Source organism: Nycticebus coucang, chromosome 3 (assembly GCF_027406575.1).
Source record: "Nycticebus coucang isolate mNycCou1 chromosome 3, mNycCou1.pri, whole genome shotgun sequence".
In the NCBI taxonomy this organism is placed as follows: Eukaryota; Metazoa; Chordata; class Mammalia; order Primates; family Lorisidae; genus Nycticebus; species Nycticebus coucang.
The window spans coordinates 160668074-160689080 of NC_069782.1; the positions used below are offsets into that span (position 1 = coordinate 160668074).

The following is a 21007-nucleotide window of genomic DNA, read 5'->3' on the forward strand; positions in this document are numbered from 1 at the left end:
CCAAGGGAGCCCTGGAAAACCAAGACGTAGAACAGACTAAGTTGAACTAGTCGGGGCAGAGGGGGCGGGGCGGAGGGGGCGGACCGGTAGGTGGGAGGGTCGTGTAGACCCGGCTCCGACGGCGGACTGCGGAGCAGGGTCTTCAGAGCGTGTGTGGGCGGCCCTGGCTGCGCCCGCTCCGTCTTCCCGGACGCTACCCGCATCCTAGCGCGGCCCGGCCCTGCCCGGCCCCGGGATGCTGCTCCGGCCCCGGCGGCCGCCCCCGCTCGCGCCTACCGCGCCGCCGTCGCCGGCCAGCCCGGACCCCGAACTGCAGCCGGCCGGGGACGCCCCGAGGACCCCGCTCGGGCGGCCTGCCTCGCCTGACGCCCTGGAAGAGCCCGCGTTGCCAGTGTCCCCAGGCTCGGCTCAGCGCACGCCCTGGAGCGCCCGGGAGACGGAGCTACTGTTGGACACGCTGCTGCAGCCGACCGTGTGGCGTTCGCTGCTACTGGACCGCCGCCAGGCGCTGCCCACCTACCGCCGCGTGTCTGCCTCCTTGGCCCGCCAGCAGGTGCGGCGCACTCCCGCTCAGTGCCGTCGCCGCTACAAATTTCTCAAGGATAAGCTCCGCGAGGCGCAGGGACAGCCGCCCGGGCCCTTCGACGCCCGGATCCGGCAGCTCATGGGCCTACTTGGTGACACCGGGCGCAAACGGCCCCGCCGCCGCTCTCCTGGGCCCGGGCGCCCCCAGAGAGGCCGCCGCCCTGCGGCCAGTGCGCCCGCCCCCGCCCCAAGAGAGTCGGGTAGGCGGGGGGGAGGGGCGAGTGAACAGCGGGGAGGGGGAGGCCAGCGCCGGGAACCCCAGTTCCGACTGCCCGCTCTGCGTTCCCAGGTGCCATGCCGCTGCCAGCCTCCCGTGATCCCGACGCGGACCCCACCTGGACGCTCAGATTTAGCCCATCCCCGCCGAAGTCTACGGACGTCTCCCGCGCCCCCTCCTCCCCGCCAGCACCCACCCCGACGGTCCTCTCCACCTTTACCCCTGGGCCTGTCTGCCCCGAAGACCACGCGACTTTCCGCGTCCCCGCCTCCCCACCGCCGCCGCCTGCCCCCGACCCAGCCCAGGAATACCCCGACTCGCCTCCCGGCGGTCCCGAAGACCGCGCGTCCCCCCAGGTTTCGCCATCGCTGAATGCAGCCCTGCTGCAGACCCTGGGGCACCTGGGCGACATCGTGGCCGTCTTAGGCCCGCTGCGCGACCAGCTGCTCACCCTGAACCAGCACGTGGAGCAGCTGCGTGGCTCTTTCGACCAGACCGTGTCTCTCGCCGTGGGATTCATTCTAGGCAGCGCGGCCGCCGAGCGTGGGGTCCTCAGGGACCCGCGCGAGTGAGACTCGGCCCGCTCCAGCCCCCTGCTCCAGGCCTAGCCGCCTCCCCGCTGCCTACCCTACCCTGCAGTCTCCCCCAGACCCAAGCCTAGGTACGTTCAATAAAAAGGTTGCTTTCTTGGACTTTGCTCTGTGGACGGCTCCATGAGAGTGGGCGGCAGAATAGGAATAGCTCGAAATCAGGGCAAGGTTAAAATGCTTCTAGGGTCTGGGGAGGGGCCTAGCTGTTGAGGGTGAGGGCATGTGGTAGTTGATGTCCTTGTTACCTGAAGGCCTCCGGGAACTCCTTCCTCACAGGCCAGCTGTGGGCAAGGACTGTCTGGCCTCCCTAGGAACCCCACTAAACGGGCCAAAGGGGGAGTTCTGGTCCACTCGGGACCCTGAAAAGGCGGGGGGACATAGGAGTGTTGTGTCCAGCCTGTCCTACAAGGAGAGCCCCACTCCCCATCCAGGTCTGCAATGGAGCGTCCAGAGGTGAAACTCTAGTGATTCTCTTAGCCTCCCAAGTAGCTGGGACTACTGGAGCCCGCTACAACACCAGGCTATCTTTAAAGATGGGAGTCCCTTGCTCAGGTTGGCCCAGGGAGCTTGTTCTAAGTAGCTATAGGAAGGCCCCACCCTGTAACCTGGAGTCTGAGGGGGTAGGGAAGGATGGGTGGGGCTGGAGAGGCGGGTGCTGCTCAGAAACTTCACTAGCATGACAATGCAGTGCTCAGGGCAAATGATTGCCCCACTTTACAAATTAACGGGCCCATCCGGAGAGACTGGGGATTTGCCCCGGGCCATCTAGCTGCTAAATACTGCCTGCCACCCACTCTGGAGTCCTGAGGGCAACCCTGGGTGGGGGCAGGGTCGCAGCCCTTCCTTCCTCGCCCTGGTGGCCCTGAGGCAGCTCCTGGGGAAGTGAGGCCTCTCTGGCTGAGTCTTGGGAGAGACCCTAGCCTGCACTTCACCCTGCTGTCTACCCTGAAGATCAAGCTACCAAAAACTTGGATGTGTCAAACTTACAAACAGCTCCTACACACACCCTCCTGCCACCCACAGTTCAGAGCCACAGACTGGGGGACACTGGGACTCTGAGACAGCTGCTGTGTCACCACAACACAATCACTCTAGAAAGTTTTGCTTCACAGCCCAGGTCCAAGTGACCACATCCCAGCAGACACACAACGGCAAGGACTGGAGTGTGGCCGTCCCTTGGTCACTCGGGCACCCGTCCTCACAGGAGGGCTGTCATGGGGCCTGTAAGCAGTCAGCCTAAGTTTCTGAGCCACAGCCATTTGGGAGCACCAAGCAGAACCATCTGCCTTTCTGCCCACAGGTTGGAATGGAGGGTATGTGCCATGGCCTCAGAGGCCTCCTGCTGGAGCAACCCTCTGTATACTCCCGTCCTGGTCCCTGACGTGAGATTAGCGTTTACGTGGGGTTTGTCAGAGGGTTCCCGCCTCAACTCCCCTAGAGAGGCCAGACTTCACCTGCAGAGGGGCTGGTGCAGGTGAGGTGAACACAGCCCAGGGTTGTGACCCTGGCCTCAGCTCATCTCCCCCAGGTTGGGACTGGTCAAGAGAACAGGGTGAGATCTGGGTTAGGGTCCCTGCTGTCTGGCTGGGGGCCTACTGGTCAGCCAATTCACACCTTGTAAATTGTAAAATACATGTATTAAATTTTATCATCTTAACCATTTCTAAGTCTGCAGGTCAGGGGTGGTAAGTACATTCTCATCTGGGACAACCAGCCCCACCATCCTTCCTCTCACATGCCTCCCCAGTCCCTGGTAACCACCCTCCCATGGTATGAATCCGAATCTGAGGGCTCTGGATACCTCCCAACTTTCTCTGCATCTGGCTAATTTCAATTAGCATAATGTCCTCTGGGTTCACCCTTGCAGCAATTGACCAGATTTCCTTCTTTTATAGGACTGAGTAATATTCTGTTGTAAGTACACACCCCATTCTGTTTTGTCTACTCATCCTGCAGTGGATATGTGAGTTTCTAACATGTTATAGCTACTGTGAATAATGCTGCTGTGAACATGGGCATACAAATGTCTCCTATGCCCAGGAGAATTGCTGGATCACATGGCAAGGCTGCTTTCCATTTTCGGAGGAGCTGTCCTCACATAGCCAGCAGTGCCAGGCTCCAACTTGCATGCTTGCTATTTTCTGGCCTTTGGTGGTATGAGCCCAGTGGCCCCAGTGAGGAAGAGGCTTATTGACTTGTCCCAGCATGTGGAGGTCCAAAAATGCCTTTTCTTCGACCAGGAGACAGATGCAGATGTGTGGGTGCCTAACCCCCCACTGCATGGCCACCATCCAACTCCTGCTTCTACTACTGACTTCTGGCACTACAGCTGGAGGCTGTTCTGTGGTGTGTGAGCAAGCACCCAGGCTGTGGGTCTACCATACACCACACTGCACATCCTTCACAGCACCTTCCCCATCTGGGCACCCCATTTACCAGGCTCAGCAAATACTTGTCCAGCTACTGACTGCTGCCCTGACTTGGGGTACAGGTGACCCCAGGGATTCTTCTCACTGGTTTGGATGAAGCCTGTTTTGGATGAGACCTGTAGAGCCCTGTCTTCCCCTTCTGAGGGTCAGCCTCTGTGCAGAAGCTCAGAAGGAGCCCTGCCTCAGCTCCTTAGTGCCACCCTTGTTGTTCTCCACAGAGCAGTCCATTTTGACTCTTGTGGCCCAAGGGCCATTATGCCTGGGGTGGCAGGGGCAGAGTCTTGGCATGAGCCTCTCATCCAAATTACGTTCCCATGGGGGGCAGGGGAACATGAGAGTCACAACATTTTCACACTGTGGCGGCATTTGTTGCTCAGTGGGTAGGGCGCTGGCCACATACACTGGGACTGGCGGGTTCCAACCCAACCAGGACCTGCTATACAACAAAAAAAAATACCCAGGTGTTGTGGCAGGCTCCTGTAGTCTAAGCTACTTGGGAGGCTGATGAAAGAGAATCACTTAATGTTGTGGCAGGCTCCTGTAGTCTAAGCTACTTGGGAGGCTGATGAAAGAGAATCACTTAAGCCCAAGAGTCTGAGGTTGCTGTGACCTAAGACACCATGGAACTCTACCCAGGGCAACAGCTTGAGACTCTGTCTCAAAAAAATTAAGAAAAAACAAAACAACAAAAAAAACATTTTCACATCACGTTTAACGCAGCAAGGATTGGTGCTATTGGGCCCACAGAAGTCAGCTTTCCTAGTTCTACAATGCACTGGTTATGAGAGAGTATCTAAATGTTAAATTTCTTCCAAATTACTGTCTCTTCCAGTTACATCATCTGCATAGCACTCCACCAGGAAGCTTTTGGTAACCTGCTGCAATCCAGTGAATCTCCAGGGCCTGCTTGTAGCTCTGACTTCCAAACCACTTTCCTCATGCAGCAGAAAAACATACCCATAGGGGCCGAGTGAACATGGTCATATGCCCCTGCTCCACCTGGCTTATCAAGAGCTAAGAAAGCCCCTTGGTGCTCCCCAGGCTCTAAAGTCATCTCAGCATTTATCAGTAACACCTGTGATTTATTCCCCAGCTCTGTGTCTAGGGGTCCAGCCCCCAACCAACAGGCAAGAAAGACCATTGGCTCCCCCTGCACCTCACTTATTGCTGAATGGGAGTGCCCTCTGCAGGGCGCGCTGAATCCCACATGAGCGCCCCTCATTCTCAAAGGCTTCACAGCCCTGGCCTGGTGATCACGATGCCCACCCAGGGCTCATTTCACTCCCTTGTCATGTGCTGGTGTTTTCCAAAATTGTTAATCACTGTGATCTGTATCTAGTAAAATCCTAACACTTTTTGAAAGGTCTTCCAATTTTTTTTTTTTTTTGAGACTGAGTCTCACTTTGTTGTCCTCAGTATCGTGCTGCATTGTCATAACTCACAGCAACCTCAAACTCTTGGGCTCAAGCCATTCTCTTGCCTCAGCCTCCTGAGTAGCTGGAACTACAGGCGCCCACAACGCCTGGCTACTTTTAGAGGTTGGGGGTCTAGCTCTTGCTCAGGCTAGTCTATAACCCACGTGCTAGGATTACTGGTGTGAGCCACCGTGCCCGGCCAAATTTTTTTTTTTTTGGAGACATAGTCTCACTATGTCGCCCTCAGTAGAGTGCTATCACATCACAGCTCACAGCAACCTCAAACTCTTGGGCTTAAGATATTCTCTTGCTGGGTGGCGCCTGTGGCTCAGTGAGCAGGGCGCCGGCCCCATATGCCGAGGGTGGTGGGTTCAAACTCAGCCCCGGCCAAACTGCAACAAAAACGCCCCGGGCGTTGTGGCGGGCGCCTGTAGTCCCAGCTACTCGGGAGGCTGAGGCAGGAGAATCGCCTAAGCCCAGGAGTTGGAGGTTGCTGTGAGCTGTGTGATGCCACGGCACTCTACTGAGGGCAATAAAGTGAAACTGTGTCTCTACAAAAAAAAAAAAAAAAAGATATTCTCTTGCCTCAGCCTCCCAAGTAGCTGGGACTATAGGTGCCCACCACAATGCTCAGGTATTTTGTTGTTGTTGCTATTGTTGTCATTGTTATTTAGCCGGCCCAGGCCAGGTTTGAACCTGCCAGCCCTGGTCTATGTACCTGGCGCCTTACCACTGAGCTACCGGCATCGAACCAGGACCAATATTTTTTTTTTTTTGTAGAGACAGAGTCTCACTTTATGGCCCTTGGTAGAGTGCCGTGGCCTCATACAGCTCACAGCAACCTCCAACTCCAGGGCTTAAGCGATTCTCTTGCCTCAGCCTCCTGAGTAGCTGGGACTACAGGCACCCGCCACAACGCCCGGCTATTTTTTGGTTGCAGTTTGGCCGGGGCCGGGTTTGAACCCGCCACCCTCAGTATATGGGGCCGGCACCTTACTGACTGAGCCACAGGTGCCGCCCCAGGACGAATATTCTTATTCCTTCAGCACAGGCAGCTGTGTTGAGCCTGGTCACCATATGCACATCTGGAGTCCCCTCTCCTTCAGGGCAACCTGCAGGACTTCCAAGGGATTCATCCACTCCAAGGACTTGCTTGGGTGTTGCTGGCAGGTTCTGGAGTCACCACCTCCCTCACTGTTGGCAGACAGCCCTTTGCCTTTGCAGGAGCCATCCTGCCAGGTACAGGTTGGAAAGGAAGAGCTTGAGGGCTTGTGCCGATTATTCCTTGACATGGGGCTCATTTGCTCTTCCACATTCAGGGCAACCACTGGGCACCTGTCCTTTCTTTGTCTTCTGATCTCTTTCTCTAAGGTGCCTTAAACAATCTAACAGGGGCATTTCCCCCTGGCTAATTCAGCTGGGACATAATTAATACCACCTGTGCTTTCTGGTTTATCTTCAGACAGTTCACCAATGTCCACCATTTTCAACTGCACAGTTCCCTCCCAAAGGTGCTCCCTTTAAACAGAGTCCCAGCTAATAGTCTGACAAGGCCTGGTGCCCCCTGGTCCTGAGTCTTTGCCTTTGCAGCTCTGCTAGGGCCTGAGGTCTTCATCTTGCCCCATGAGTACCATGATGTCATGGCCCCATCCTAGCACTCACTGGCTGAACCCAGATGGACCTGTCTTGGCAGTCTGCATCCACAGTGCCTGCCATCTCTGTCACCAGTCTCCCGGAAAGGTCTTTTCTTTACAAGCCTAGGCAGCACCATCCCCATTGTAGTTACAAGAAGAGGTGCCTTTGCCTCCCCAGCTCTCTCTGATCCATCTGGGTTTTCTTTGGACTCTTACAGTGCCAGGCACATCCCTTACTGCCTTCAGCAGCCCTGTGCAGAGCACCTGAGATGGCAGAGTGTTCTAGAACTATACTGTCCAGCACAACAGCCACAGCCACATGTGGTCACTGAGCCCTTGGCATGAGGCCAGTGAGACTTAATTTTATTTCATTTACTTTAAATCATCACATTTGCCTCAGAGCTCCATGTTGGACACTAAGTCTCTACACAAAATTTCTTTTTTTTTGAGACAGAGCCTCAAGCTGTCACCCTGGGTAGAGTGCTATGGCATCACAGCTCACAGCAACCTCCAACTCCTGGGCGCAAGCTAGTCTCCTGCCTCCGAGTAGCTGGGACTACAGGTGCCCGCCACAAAGTCCGGTTATTTTTTGGTTGCAGCCGTCATTGTTTGGCAGGTCCGCCAGCTCAGATGTATGCAGCTGGTGCCTTAGCTGCTTGAGCCACAGGCGCGGAGCCATTTTTTTTTTTTTTGTTTGTTTGTTTGTTTGAGACAGAGTCTCACTATGTTGCCCTTGGTAGAATGGCATGGCGTCATAGCTCACAACAACCTCAAACTCTTGCATTTAAGCAATTCTTTTGCCTCAGCCTTCCTAGTAGCCGGGACTACAGGCACCTGTCACAATGCCCGGCTATTTTTTGTTTGTTTGTTTAGCAGGCCTGGGGTGGGTTCAAACCTCCAGCTCTGGAGCATATGGCCAGCTTGACTAACCACTGACCTAGGGGTGCCCAGCCAATATAGTTAAACTTCAAAATCCCATTCCTTTCACCGTCATCCAGGGCCTGTGGTCTGAGACCTGGTCAAGGTTTCCCCCAGCCACCCAGCAGTCAAGATTTGTCCAGCTCTCACTGTGGCCTGCAGCCAAACAAGCCTCATCAGGGCTAGGCCCTGGGCCTTCAGCCCCATAACTTACTGCAGTGGGAGAACAACACAGCCTCGGGCCCACACTGAGCTGTGGGGTGGGCATCATACCCCAGAATCACAGAACAGAGGGTCACAGGCCACCCACTGACTGAAGCAAGGGGATAGTGAGGGAAAGCATAAGAAGAGGGGACACCCTCTGGCCGTGCAGTGCCCACCTCAGGTGTGTGATGCAAGGCTAGGACAGGGGTGCCCAGCCACCACTTCCTGGCACACACCCAAAGTGCCCACAGGTGCTGACCACAGGCACGGGTGGTATGTGTCCTGGAAGGAGCTGTGGGTGGTCTAGGGTCAGCAGCAGCAGCTGACTCAGGCACACCTAGGCTGGCTCAGTCTCCCGCCCTCTATCCCCATTTCACTCCCCAGGAGGTTCTTCCATACTCATCCACAAACCTCCGCAACAGCAAAGAGCCTCCACGGGTAGGGCCCTTTTAGGTCTGGACCCCCGTGTGTGCTTCACGGGCAGGGATCCTTGGACTGAGCCCTTCTATCTCCCGTGTTCACAGAACCCTGGGGCCCCATCTCCGCCCCGCCCCTCTGTCCACAGAGTCACCACCGGCTCTGGTCTCCGCCCCCTGCACCCGCCGAGCCCCCGCCAGCTGCGCCGACTGGAGGAAGGCACCGCCCAGCAGGACCCATCGGGTATTCCCAGGAAGGGCTGCTCGGCCCTAGGAGGCCCTGGTGAGGGACCTGACGGAGGCTGGGAAGAACAAACGAGGGCCGCCCAGAGCTCATCTTCCCAGGAGCCGTTCGGGCTCCGCCGCCCCCTCTTCCCTAACGCCCGACCAGGGCGGGGAGCAGCGCAGCCCCGCGCCCTCCCTCGGCCCGAGGAACTCAGCGGAGACGAGAGGGCTTCACTGGGGGAAGGGAGGGGAGGGGCGCGGGCCAGAGAGGAACCACCTTGGGAGCGTGGCGGCAACTAGCGAGGCCACGCGGCTGTACCTCGGTTCCCCTAAGACCTGGAGAGACACCCGAGGAAGGCGGGGCAGCGAAACGATCACACCTAGGACTGGTGCCCCCTTCCTCATGGGGGAGCGGATGGGCAGTCCCCTCGGTGGGTCTTAGAGGCGGTGCCTGGCCGCCAGCTGCGGCGCTGGAGGAGCCCGCGTTGGGATAAATTTGACTTTAGACTGTTCCGGAAGCACTTTCGAATCACACTAGGGCACGGGTGTGCAGTGGAGGGCGCGGCTGCCGCCAGGACACAGAGCCCAAGGGGCGGCAGACCCGCCCCGTAGGATGCGTGAGTCTCTCCGGAGATTGCGGGGGTGAGGGACCCTACTAGAGAGTCGGTACCCTCAGCCTCGGCGTGAGCAGATCACGGGGTATTGGGGGGAGGCCTGAGCCAGACAGTGCCGGTGGGAAGGCTGAAGGGCCACTGGTGGGGGATCTGCTAGGGGTTGGGGGCAGGGCGGCCCTGGGGGGAGGGGCTGTCTGACCCTGCTGCCAATGCGGGTGGAAAGCAAGGTACCCAGGCCCTTGAAAGATTAGAAATGAAAAAATACTAAAACTGTTTTCTTCTGTTTTTTTTTTTTTTTTTTTTGAGACAGTCTCACTATATCGCCCTCGGTAGAGTGCCACGGCCTTCTAGCTCACAGCAACCTCAACCCCAAATTCCTGAGCTCAAGTGATCCTCTTGCCGCAGCCTTCCGAGTAGTTTGAGACTCCAGGCCCCAGACAGCACACCCGGCTGATTTTTCTATTTTTAGTAGCGCCCACGCGCCCCTCCGCACCGCCAACGCCCCCCCAAGCCCTTCCAACCTCATTCCCAGAGGCCGCGTCTGAGGTCCCAGCGTCCCCCCACCCCCGCCAGCCTCACCCTTCAGGGTCCAATGACCTAACTGGGTTAGCACAGGGTCAGCGGCGGCACTGCCCCTCCCAGACCGCGCCCCTGGGCCCGCACGGGTCTCGGCGGCCGCCTCCTCCCGCTCCCCTCAGCCTTCCCCACCTCGGGGGCTCGGGAGGCGGAGTCAGGCGTTAATCTAGAGGCCTTTGATGTCCGCAGGGCGGGGTGTGTGCGGAGGCGGCCGTCAGAAGTCCGCCGGGACTGGCGCCGGCGTCCCCGGGGGTCCGGGCTGCTGACTCGACGCGGTCTGCAGAGAAGCCCCGCGTGGTCCGAGGGGAGCCCAGGGCCCCGCCGCGTGGGGGTCGGAAACACCTCCCCGCCTTTGAGGAGGACGCAGCACGTGCCTGTCAGTCCCGGCGCGCGGCCGGAGGGGCAGTTCACGGCGCTGGGCCCGCTGGCTGTATCCACCCTTGAGTGGCTACCTGAGAGCTCCCCAAAACTTTGTTGCCGCGTTCCCTGAGGCCACCGGGGTGTCCGGAAGGTGGACACAGAGAGTCCGGATAAAAGCAGCTACGGTCGGGATGCCGGACCCGAGGGCGCGCACTCGGACTGTCCCCCAGCGGCTCTGCCACAAAGCGGGAACTCGCGAAGACTGTAGCCCAGGCGGAATCCTGGCACTCGCCCTGTTCTTCCCGCTTAGATGCCCAGGGCGAGCATCCTCCCCAGGGCGGACGTGGGACCCGAGTCCGCAGAATACTCCTGTGGCACTGGGGTGACACCCTTCCTACTGGAGTTGCCTGCCTTCTGTTCCTGCCCACCCACACGGCACAGGGCAACAGACCGGCGCTGTCCCCCCGGACTCTGCTGTCCCTCAGGTGTTAACATCTGCCACCTCCAGGCCAAGCCCTGGTGCTGCAGACCGGCACAGGCTCCAGATCACGCTTATCCAGGCACCGCTCTGGATAAGCCCCAGTGGGAGTGGGCCCCTCCTCACCGTCCTTCAGCCTCAACAGCCGGGTGGGGGTTGGCGAACAGGGCTAACTAGCCTGGAGTCAGTACATCTCAATTCAGTGGAGACCACAGCCCCACCCCTGCCCAGACGTCTAGGAGCCCGGGAGGTGTGAACCCTTTCCTTTGTGCCTCTGAATTGAAGGCAATTAGGTGCTACTTATCTGGGGGAATTCACAGGGATCTATGCAAACCTGCTCTCACTCCCTCCTCCACTTATAAATGCAGCCTGCTCTGCTAACCCTGAGGTGGATCGTGCCACCAGCCCCTCCCAACCATCTTTCCAGTGTTTCCCCCTCGTCCTGGCCGCCATGAACCCCTCCACCGCCCTGCCCAGCGGCCCAGAGAGGCTCTCCAGCTTTGGCTCAGTGGACTGGCTCTCCCAGAGCAGCTGCACAAGGCCAACCCACATCTCCATGCCTGCCAAAGTCTCCTGGGGGAGCCCCTCTGGCCCAGGCCAGGCATCTAGCACTAGGGATCCCCCTCAGACCATCGTCATGAAGGAGGCTACATCCTCCGCTATGTCCTCGGATCTGCCTATGCGAAAGAAGCCCTTGGCTGGTAGGTTTGGGTGGGATCCCTTCTTTCCCAGGCAGGAATGGGAGTTGGGGAGGGTACAGGAGCCAGGAGGGCTGCTCACCCCCCTGCCATGTCCCCATGCATTTGGTGGGGGCTGGGAAGCTCTTACAAGGGCTGGGGCTGCAGGTCTCACTGCCCCTTCTTGGGAGTAAACACCTTGGAATCTAAAGCCATGGCAGGCTTTTCTGCCCTCTCACCTCTGTTCCTCAGCCCTTCTCGCCGGCTCCCCTGCTGCACAGAGCACAGACGTGAGCATCTCTGCACAAGGTTTCCCAGTTCCCTAATCCTTGGGACTTGGTTCCAGGGATGGTTGTCTCCCTCCCAGGGAAGCCAGGCTTCTGGATCAGCCTCTGACTTTGGCCTCACTGCCTCTTTGGGGTCCTTTTTTTAAAAAGCCCTGAGGTCTGTTTGGGGTGACCAGGGTGGTTGTGGAAACCCTGTCCCTTGCTACTAGGAGGTGGTCTCCATGACTTCAGCTTTATGTTAACTTTATGGCTTGCTGACAAGATTTTCTCAGTCTCTGTGATGTAATGGTTGTGTTTGCATTCAAATACTAGATGGTCAAAAGTGGGGTTGATACTATCTATAAATTTTTATTTAAAAAGAGTTTAACTAGGCCACCACAGTTGTTCATGCCTGTAATCCTAGCACTCAGGGAAACCCAGGTGGATAGATTACCTCAGCTCAGGAGTTGAAGACCAGCCTAAGCAAGAGGGAGACCTCGTCTCTAGAAAGAAAGGAAGGAAGGAAAGGGAAAGGAAGAAAGAGTTTGACTAATCCTTATGGAATAATTTTACACTTCACTGAGGTGAAATATTAAATTTATTCTCCCCCAACCCAGAAAGCCACCCCATAATCCCTTTGCCCCTGAGGTGACTTGAATTTCAGGTGTTAAAACAGGTTTTGCAAAACTTGTTTCCTTTCAGCCTAAAAATCTCCATGGGTTTTTTGTTTTGTTTTGTTTTTTTAGAGACAGAGTCTCACATTGTTGCCCTTGGTAGAATGCTGTAGCATCACAGCTCACAGCAACCTCCAGCTCTTGGGTTTAAGCAATTCTCTTGCCTCAGCCTCCCAAGTAGCTGGGACTACAGGCGCCTGCCACAACACCTGGCTATTTTTTATTGCAGTTTGGCCAGGGCCGGATTCGAACCCACCATCCTTGGTGTGCAGGGCCAGTGCCCTATTCACTGAGCCACAGGCACCACCCTGTTTTGTTTTGTTTTTGAGACAGAGTCTCTAACTTTGTCACCCACGGCATCATCGTTCACAGCAACCTCAAACTCTTGGGCTTAAGTGATTCTCTTGCCTCAGCCTCCCAAGTAACTGAGACTCCAGGCACCTGCTACAACACCCAGCTATTTTTTTAGAGATGGGGGTCTTGCTTTTGCTCAGTCTGGTCTCCAACTCCTGAGCTCAAGCAATCTACCTGCCTCAGCTTCCCAGAGTGCTGTGATTACAGGCAAGAGCCACCAGGCCCAGCTTAAAGGCCCGGGTGTTTCCTTGAATATTTTTTTGTTTCTTTGTTCTGTTTATCAGGCCCAGGCCAGGCTGATCCTGCTGCCCCTGCTGTGTGTGTGTGTGTGGGGGGCCTGTAGGGGCACTAAAACTGAGCTGCAGCAGCCAGCTCCCCTTGGGCTTTTTTGGTCAGACTTAACAAGTTCTTGTAACAACTGGTGCTCACCACGGTGGCCTCCTTCCTGGGACTGAGACCACCTCATGGGGCACTAAATACCATCCCATCTCTTAACTTAGAAATTAGAAAGCAGACTTGGCAAAGATACAGCCAGGGTTCATGTGGGAATGGAGCCGGCTGGGCCCCCTGAGTCCCTGGGCCTTTGCCTGAAAAGACTCTGCAGAAAGCCTTTGTGCCCATATTGCCCACAACCCATCTCTCCTGGTCAATCTCCAGTTCCTGTCTGCACCCTAGAAAGCTATGGGCATGAAGGCGGCTCTGGGGAGGGGAGAAGAGGGCAAATATGGGGGTGGATGGGACAGTAGGCCGTCTGTGGAGTTGTCCAAGCTAGAGTGATACTCCCATACTCCTTGCTTTTGTTTTTTTTTTTTGGACAGTCTCACTTGCCCCCAATAGAGTGCTCTGGCCTCATAGCTCACAGCAACCTTACTCTTGGACGCAAGCAAGTCTCTTGCCTCAGCCTCTGAGTAGCTAGGACTATAGGCGCCCAGCTATTTGTAGAGATGGAGGTCTCACTCTAGCTCAGGCTTGGCTCTAATGGCTCGAACTTGTGAGCTCAGGCAATCTGCCCACCTCAGCATCCCAAAGTGCTAAGATTACAGGCATGAGCCACGGCACCAGGCCTAGGAGGCAATACTTCTTGTTACCTGAGTCTCAGCTCTATGCTCCACTCCACACCCTTGGTGGGGGAGGTGAGCTGCCTCCTGCACCAGCCCAGCAGGGGAGTGTGCCCCTTGCAGTGTGGCATTTTAAACCAAATAGACTCAGTGCTTCCTCTTCCCTCCTTCAGGGCCCAGCAAGGAGCCAGACCCCTGGCGGGTCCCACGTATGCGCACAGCCTTCTCTGCAGAGCAGCTCCGCACCTTGGAAGGTGTCTTCCAGCACCACCAGTACCTCAGCCCCCTGGAGCGGAAGAAGCTGGCCAAGGAGATGCAGCTCTCAGAGATGCAGGTGAGGCCTCCAGCCCGGCTGGGTGGCAGCCTGCACCCCTCCCAGCTCTGATCTTGTTTTTTCCACAGATAAAAACCTGGTTTCAGAATCGACGAATGAAACACAAACGCCAGATGCAGGACTCCCAGCTCAATGTCCCCTTCTCCGGGCCTCTGCTCTCACCTGTCCCTTTTGACACCGTCTTCAGCCCTGAGCAGTGGCCTGCAGCAGCCATACCCTTGGGCACCCCTGCTGGGACTCCGGCTCTGGTGCTGCCCCCCAACTCCTTCTGGGGTTTCTGCCAAGTGGAGCAAGACCCCCTGGGTCTGGCAGGGGCCTCCTGCTGCCAAGAGCTTCTGGTGTGTCACCTTCCAGACTCTGGAAGCCATGTGCATATGCTAGGCCAGGCCTTGTCCTTGGGACCCTAGGGCCTGTGTGCCCCATCGGAAGCCACTGATGCCTTCTGAGGAGGCACGTCCATCTCCACAGTGCCCACACAAGTGGCGTGCCAGTGTCCCAGAGGACCTACTCTGTTCCTGTTGGTGTCGCCACGGCCCCATCTGCAACTGGATGGCGCCTTGAGTGAGTCTGGTGACACTTCTAAGCCGGACCTGCCTCAAGATTCTGGAAATTTATAGTTGGAGTTTGCAATCTGCCTGTTTGCTGGAGATTACAGAGTAACTTATGCATCCATCAGTGGGCAGAATCAGAAGCCAGAAATGGGCTTGTTGTGGGTAGAGCTTTCCTAGCATGATAAATGGTAACATCCTGTAAAAGGTGTGCATGATCATTCACATGTTCAAAGGAAACGCTCAAAGACAGCAGCTACATGCCTTACAGCCAGGACTCTGCGCTCACCGCTCTCTCTGGTACTCTAGGATGGGATGAAGGCCAAGGCTCATCCCCAGCATGGCCACCACCAACTTCCTGTGGAAAATCTGCTTATGCCCAGGGACCCAGGGACAGGAGGCTAGGTGGCCCCCCTAGGCAGGGACAGGGTGTCACCAATGTGCAGACAGGGCAACAGTCTCAAAACTTCGGCTGTGTTGTACAGGGCACAAGTGTCTGGGGTATCTCTGGGGGGACATTTCAGTCCCAGTGGGACACGGTTGGGGTTTACCTGACCGAGGATGACCTGTGGGAGCCAGCCCAGGCATCCCAACGAGAATCAGAGTGTGGTCCTCTCTCAAGTGTGGCAATATGAGTTCACTTATGTCACCAGCCTTAGAGTAAGGCTCTTACTCTGTCATCTGTTATTGGAAGGTTTTCTCAAATAGTTCATACAAAAATAAGCCACTGAGCCTGTGGTCAGGATGGGCCTTCTGAGGGAGCAGGTGGGCCAGGGCACAGCCTGGAGTGGTCAAGTTTGCAGGGGTGGGGGCAAGTTCCCAGTGATAAAGCCATTCTCACATATCCCCTGGCCACAGAAGCCACTCAGCCTTCATCCCTAAGCTCCTCTAGTGAATGAGCAAGGACTTCAGCTCGGGGGTGTCTCAAGGTCCAGCCAGCTCAGGGGGCCAGCACAAAAAGTCCTAAGGGCTGGGCAGGAGCAGACTCGGAGTTCCCAGATCCTTCATACCCCCCCCACCTCCCCCCCCACCCCCGGCCTGTGACCATTTAAAGTAGCAACAACAGCACTGCCCACACAGCCCTTACCTTCCCACACCCCAGCAGTGACCACTCTCCTGGCCTTGGCTCAATCTCCCTGCTCCTGGTTGGTCCTCTGCACCAGGTCCCCTCTGTGCTCCTGGGCACTCTCAGCAGCCCCCACATGCTTTCAGGCCCCATTGTGGCTCAGTGTCCTTACATGGGTGTCTAGCACCTGAGGCCCCCAACACTGGCCCTTATCCTCAATTCTGCCACCCCCCAGCCAGCCCAGGCATCATCATGCCCTGCACCCTGGCGTTATGAACAGGGTGGGCCAGGGAAGGAGCAGAGAATCTGTACCCAGCCCACTTGGGAAAACAGCTGGCAGGTATAGGTTCACAGTGTGGCAGGGCAATGCCCACAGGGGACACAGGACAGTAGCAGGTGACTGGGGAAGGTGTCTGTAGCAGGAACCTCACAGCAGAGCTGAGAGTAAGGTGGGAAGGGCCAATAGGGCAGAGGCACTGCTGAGGGCACAGAGGGGTGGTCACACTGTCTCTGGGAGAGACCTCCTGGTGATTACCCATCTTTTCCGAGCTCCTCAGGGCCTCTCACGTATGAGAGCTGTGTGCTGTGTATCTGTCATGGGTGTGTACTGTGTAGTGTATGAGTGTTATATATGCTGTATTGTGAGGGGAGAGCATGTGCGTACTGAGCCCCATCATGGCCATTCTGAGCCATGGGGCCAAGCTATGCCCCCAGGGCTTGGGGCCAGGCCACAAACCCTGGAGTCCATGTGGAAAGGGGGAGTGGGCTTGCTGAACAAATGCAGCCCCTCCAGCCCTCTCTGGGTCACTGTTGGGGCCTAATCTCCCCACCAAAGTAATTATTAGCTCTGTAGCCATGTGCTCTAAACACATCCCATTTCCATCATTGTTCTTGAGCCCTGGGCAGTGGTGGAAAGGGGGAAGTGCAGCCCTGGGGCTCCTGGGCACCAGCGGAGTGCACCCCTCCAAGCAGGGTCCCCAGATACTCCCCTTTATTCTAGGCCAGTGAAACCCCCATTTGCCTGTGGCCAAGTGACAGGTGAATGGAAATCCCCTCCCCAGGAAGGTGAGGTGAGGGCATCCTCCTCTGCCAGTGCCCTTTAGGGGCCCTCAGCGTTCATGGGACAAGGGGCCCTGGAGTCGATGCCTGTGAACAGGATGCCTGCCTTTCTAGTGCACCCTGCCACCCCACCCTGACCCCTGCACTGCCTCTTTCTGCCCTCTGCTGAGTCCCAATGGGCTCAACCTGCTTAATGGACACTAGCTGGCGTGGAGAGCTGCCTGGCTGCCTCCACGTGCTTCTGGTAGTGACACTGGCCTTCCTCAGGGCTCAGGCAGCTGCAGTCTAGCCCAGGCCTCCCTCCCCCACCCCAAGCATGCGCGCAGCAAAGGCATCAGAGAGCCCAGGGAGGGTGGGGCCCCTTGTGGGACCCAACACTGGAAGGGCAGTGTAGCTGCTGTGGCCACAACTCTGCAGGGACACAGTTAGGCAGGGTAAGAGCTGAGAGCAAAGCAAAGCTCTCAGCTCCCTGAATCCAGCTGGGCTTGCAGCCCAAGATTCTGTGACAGGCACCACATCTACTTCAGACTATGTAGAGGTTTCCAAGTGTCTGGTGGAGAACAGCCCAGAGACTCTGGAAGGGATCAGAAATCTGCAGTACAGCTGCTGCACTTCTCCAGGGGTCCTGGGGGGAAAGCTGGAGGTCTATTGGGGTGGAGGAGTGGCTGTCTTGCTGGGAGGTCCCACCTGGAAGTCCCCCAGTCGATCTTCCCCCTTCCAGGTCCCGACTTTCAGATCGGATTAGGGGAGGGGCTGGCCTGGGCAGGTCAGGGCTGATAAAGGCCCTAAGAGCCTTGTTCCCTGGTGAGTTTGATAAACTGTTGGCCCTGAAGCCTGACAAGACTCTGGGCTGCTTAAGGGTGGCTTCTCACAGACTCCTGTCTTCAGGCCTCCTTTTAAAAAACAACAGCCGGATGACTGTTATTTGAACTGATTTGGGGGCACCTTTTTCCCTTTTTCTACACCGGGAAGTAGAGCCCTCAGGCTCCAGGAACTTCTACCTTGGCCAGCAACTGTTGCCCAGAGGCCAAAATGCCAGGCAGAGGGGGCAGCAGGCTGCTATGCTGGCTCCCAGGCAGATAAGAGTCCCTCACACTCAGCATCCCAGTCCCAGGCTCTGGGCTTGTTCCCAGCCCTGTACCCGTTCTATTCCCCTGTGTGTATGTGTTTTTACTACACTCCCCCAAAGACCACTCTTTACTGACAAGACACCCACATCAATATGATAAGAGATGAGAGGAAAAAACAGCACAACAGAGTATTATCTTCAAATTTCATTTATTGTCAGAACTTTGCCACAATTAATGAGTTTAAATGAAATTAGCCTTATTACCATTTCTAATCAGAAACCAGCTCATACCCATCATTACAAAAGTGCAACAGGTGTTAAGAAACAGAAGTCCCCCCTACCCAGAGCCCAAATGACAACCCCTGCTGACATCTCCAGTCTTGGCCCCACGTTTTTCTAGGCATCTAGATCCATAGCCACCCACTTGAGTAAAAAATGGGGTCATCTGTGGGTGCACTTCTGTGGTCTGTAAAGAAAGTTTCCAAAGAACAGGTCACGGGTCCTCCCAATCAGTGTCCAGGCGCCAGACTCCCGGCTACACATCCCTCTGCCCCGCCCTACCCCACCAGGAGCCTTGAGAACCCAGGTCTCCTAGCACAGTCCTGTTCTCGCACCTTCTGTGACCCTTGCCCCCACCCCCAGACAGCCACCAAGCCCTACCCCACCCACCCACGCCCTCCTTTCTGCAGCTCCTGCCCCAGCTTCCTGGCTGAGAAGATCAGCCAGGGTGGAGACTGGACCACATTCACCTCAGGCACTTCCAGGACACACACAAAGGCAAACTTACACTTTTATCCTGGCCCCACAATGTTTAGCCAGTCCAAATGCAGGTAAGTGGGGGCGCAGGTGCCAGCTGGGAAGGACTTCGTCGCCCCATTTTCCCATGCCCTATACCTCTTTAGGCCAGATCCTCAAAGAAGTATATGCATAGGAAAAAGGAACAACGAGCAGGGCCAGCTTTTCAGCACCCTAAGGGGCCATTGTCCAGGAGGGTTCCGCACAGGTCAGCAGAAAAGAGTCATCAGGTTCGAAGTCCCCTGGGCAGTGAGCACTGAGATCCTGCAGGTGTGAGGAGGGACAGAGACTTACCTGGAGTTCTGGGAGATGTGGTGGAGAACTCGCCTGCTGAGCAGGGAGTGCTGCTGCTGCCAACCCGAGCTCCTCATTTATGAGTAGCAGGGACCTTGGCCGGCACTGTCACATGTGGTCAGAGGGCTGCTGCGTGCCAAGGACCCCATCCCACCCCCGCACCTGCAAGATTGGAGCACAAAGACCTATTCTGAGCAGAGTAGTGAGCCAGGGCCTGGCAGGCAGGTGGGTGGTGGGCAGCGAGGCTCATGGCCCAGGCTGTTGGCTGGGGGCTGGGCTGGGGCTGGCCTGGCCAGCCACCCTCCTCCAGCCCTTATCTCTGTGTGCTTCTGCTTGCGTCAGGAGTCCGGAACACACACATGGGGGAGAGCAGCTAGCCCAGGGACGGTGGTGTCTCTCCCCTTCCAGCTGGCCCAGCTCAGCACCTGCAGCCACACAGCCTGGCCCTGGAGTAATCTGTAGGATCAGGTGGACACTGGCTAGGGCATGCAGCCCAGAGCCCTGCCTGGACCCCAGACCTGACATGGCTCTGTTCTACTACTACCAGGGCCCAGACAGAAAGGGGTCCCCAGGCAGGGTCACTGAGCCCCTATGGGTCTGGCCTGCCCTAGTGCCCAAGGCCCAGAGACCCCTGCTCATGGGAGTCCAAGAGGAGGGGAGATGCCTTAACCCCAGCTGGGCATCTTCCCAGGACACTGTGGGGGCTGAGGACTCATAAGCCCCTGCCAGATACCATTTCCTCAGGGGACATTCACCAGTCATGGGCCAATCTGTGGCAGCTTCTGAGGCTGATCTGTAGAGCTAGGATCCCAGCACTAACTCAGCATGGCCACTTGCATGGAACATGAACAACCAGACACAGACACACACATATACACACATGCAGATATACAACACAGGCACTCAGACACATAGACAGACTCACACACACACATAGATACACAGACACATACAGAAACAGACACACACAGACATATGCATGCAAATACACACAGACACACAAACAGCCCCTTCCCATAGTGGGTTGTCCCGAGGCAGGGGGGTCTCCAGACTGGGCAGCTCAGCCCCTGCTGTGTGAGGTAATAGGTGTCCAGTCAGTGCCAGTTGGAGCTGGGGACAGCTGGGTCCACACAGTCCACCACTCTGTCAACAAGTGAGGCCACATTCCCAACATCCCAGCACCTCTCATCTGGGTGAGTAGAGCCACCGTGGATCTGGGGGGTCCAAAACACAAGGGCTCAGGAGCTCGAGCTCCCCCTTCCGTCAGGTGCCCCACTGGCTCCCCAGAGACCACACCCATCCATCACCAGCCCTGCAGTGCTCTGGCCTCAAGCCCCCTGCCCCCTTGGTGTCCTGAGATGAGGAGAGGCCTGAGGTGGCCGTCTGCCCTCTGCCCTGAGTCTGTGTCCTTGTGTGTGTGTATCTTCTGTCCTGCAGCAGCCCCAGGCCCAAATCTCCTACAGACCCATGGTCCTGGGGTGGGCAGAGCCAGATCCCCAAAGATTGGGGCCACTGGAGGGAAGCCAAGTGGGAAGAGACCATCCATGCCCTTCTGACCACCCTTGGGGAGGGACTCACAGGCCCCTGGGCAGGAAGGTCTGTAGGGACCATGGGGACAGGGCAGGGGCCCAGCCGCCCCTCCAGGCAGCTCAGCAGACCCCTCCCCTCAGGGAACAACGGTCCCCCACTTGTGGACGTTCAAGTCATGCAGGTTGCCAAGCACTGTCATGGTTGGGAGCAGAGGGAGGCAGGTTGGAGCTCAGGCATCCTGGCAGGAGTGTAGGAGAAGCCAGCCCTGCCTGTCTCAGGGCCAGATGCACCCCAGGGGGCCTGAGTTGGGGACAGAGGAATGAGTGGGACCCAATCCTCCTGCCAGGGGCCGGGGGTATTATGGAGGAGGGTGCACCCCCAAGAATGCAGACACACTTAGGTTCACCTGTACACTCACACATGCATGCTCATGCTCACAGGGCCCCCATCCCTAAGGCCCATGGATCCAAGGAAGGGTCCTTGGGGACACGGGGGCCCCAGTTTTCCAAAAACACTGAACCTAAAGAGAGAGTCACAGGATCACACCTTCAGGGGCTGTGGGGGCTGTGTCCAAGGGGCCCTGTGAGCTCCCACCTGAGCCTCCCTTGGGCCCAGCCCCACA

The 21007-nt window shown here is 57.0% G+C and overlaps 1 protein-coding gene across 1 annotated transcript; it reads left to right on the forward strand.

The window, feature by feature from the left end:
• The first annotated feature begins 235 nt into the window (after positions 1-235).
• UTF1 (undifferentiated embryonic cell transcription factor 1) lies at positions 236-1374 on the forward strand. The gene is made up of 2 exons (XM_053582460.1): positions 236-785; positions 875-1374. Exons 1-2 carry the CDS (start codon positions 236-238, stop codon positions 1372-1374), a joined length of 1050 nt encoding a protein of 349 aa, XP_053438435.1.
• Positions 1375-21007: the final 19633 nt, after the last annotated feature.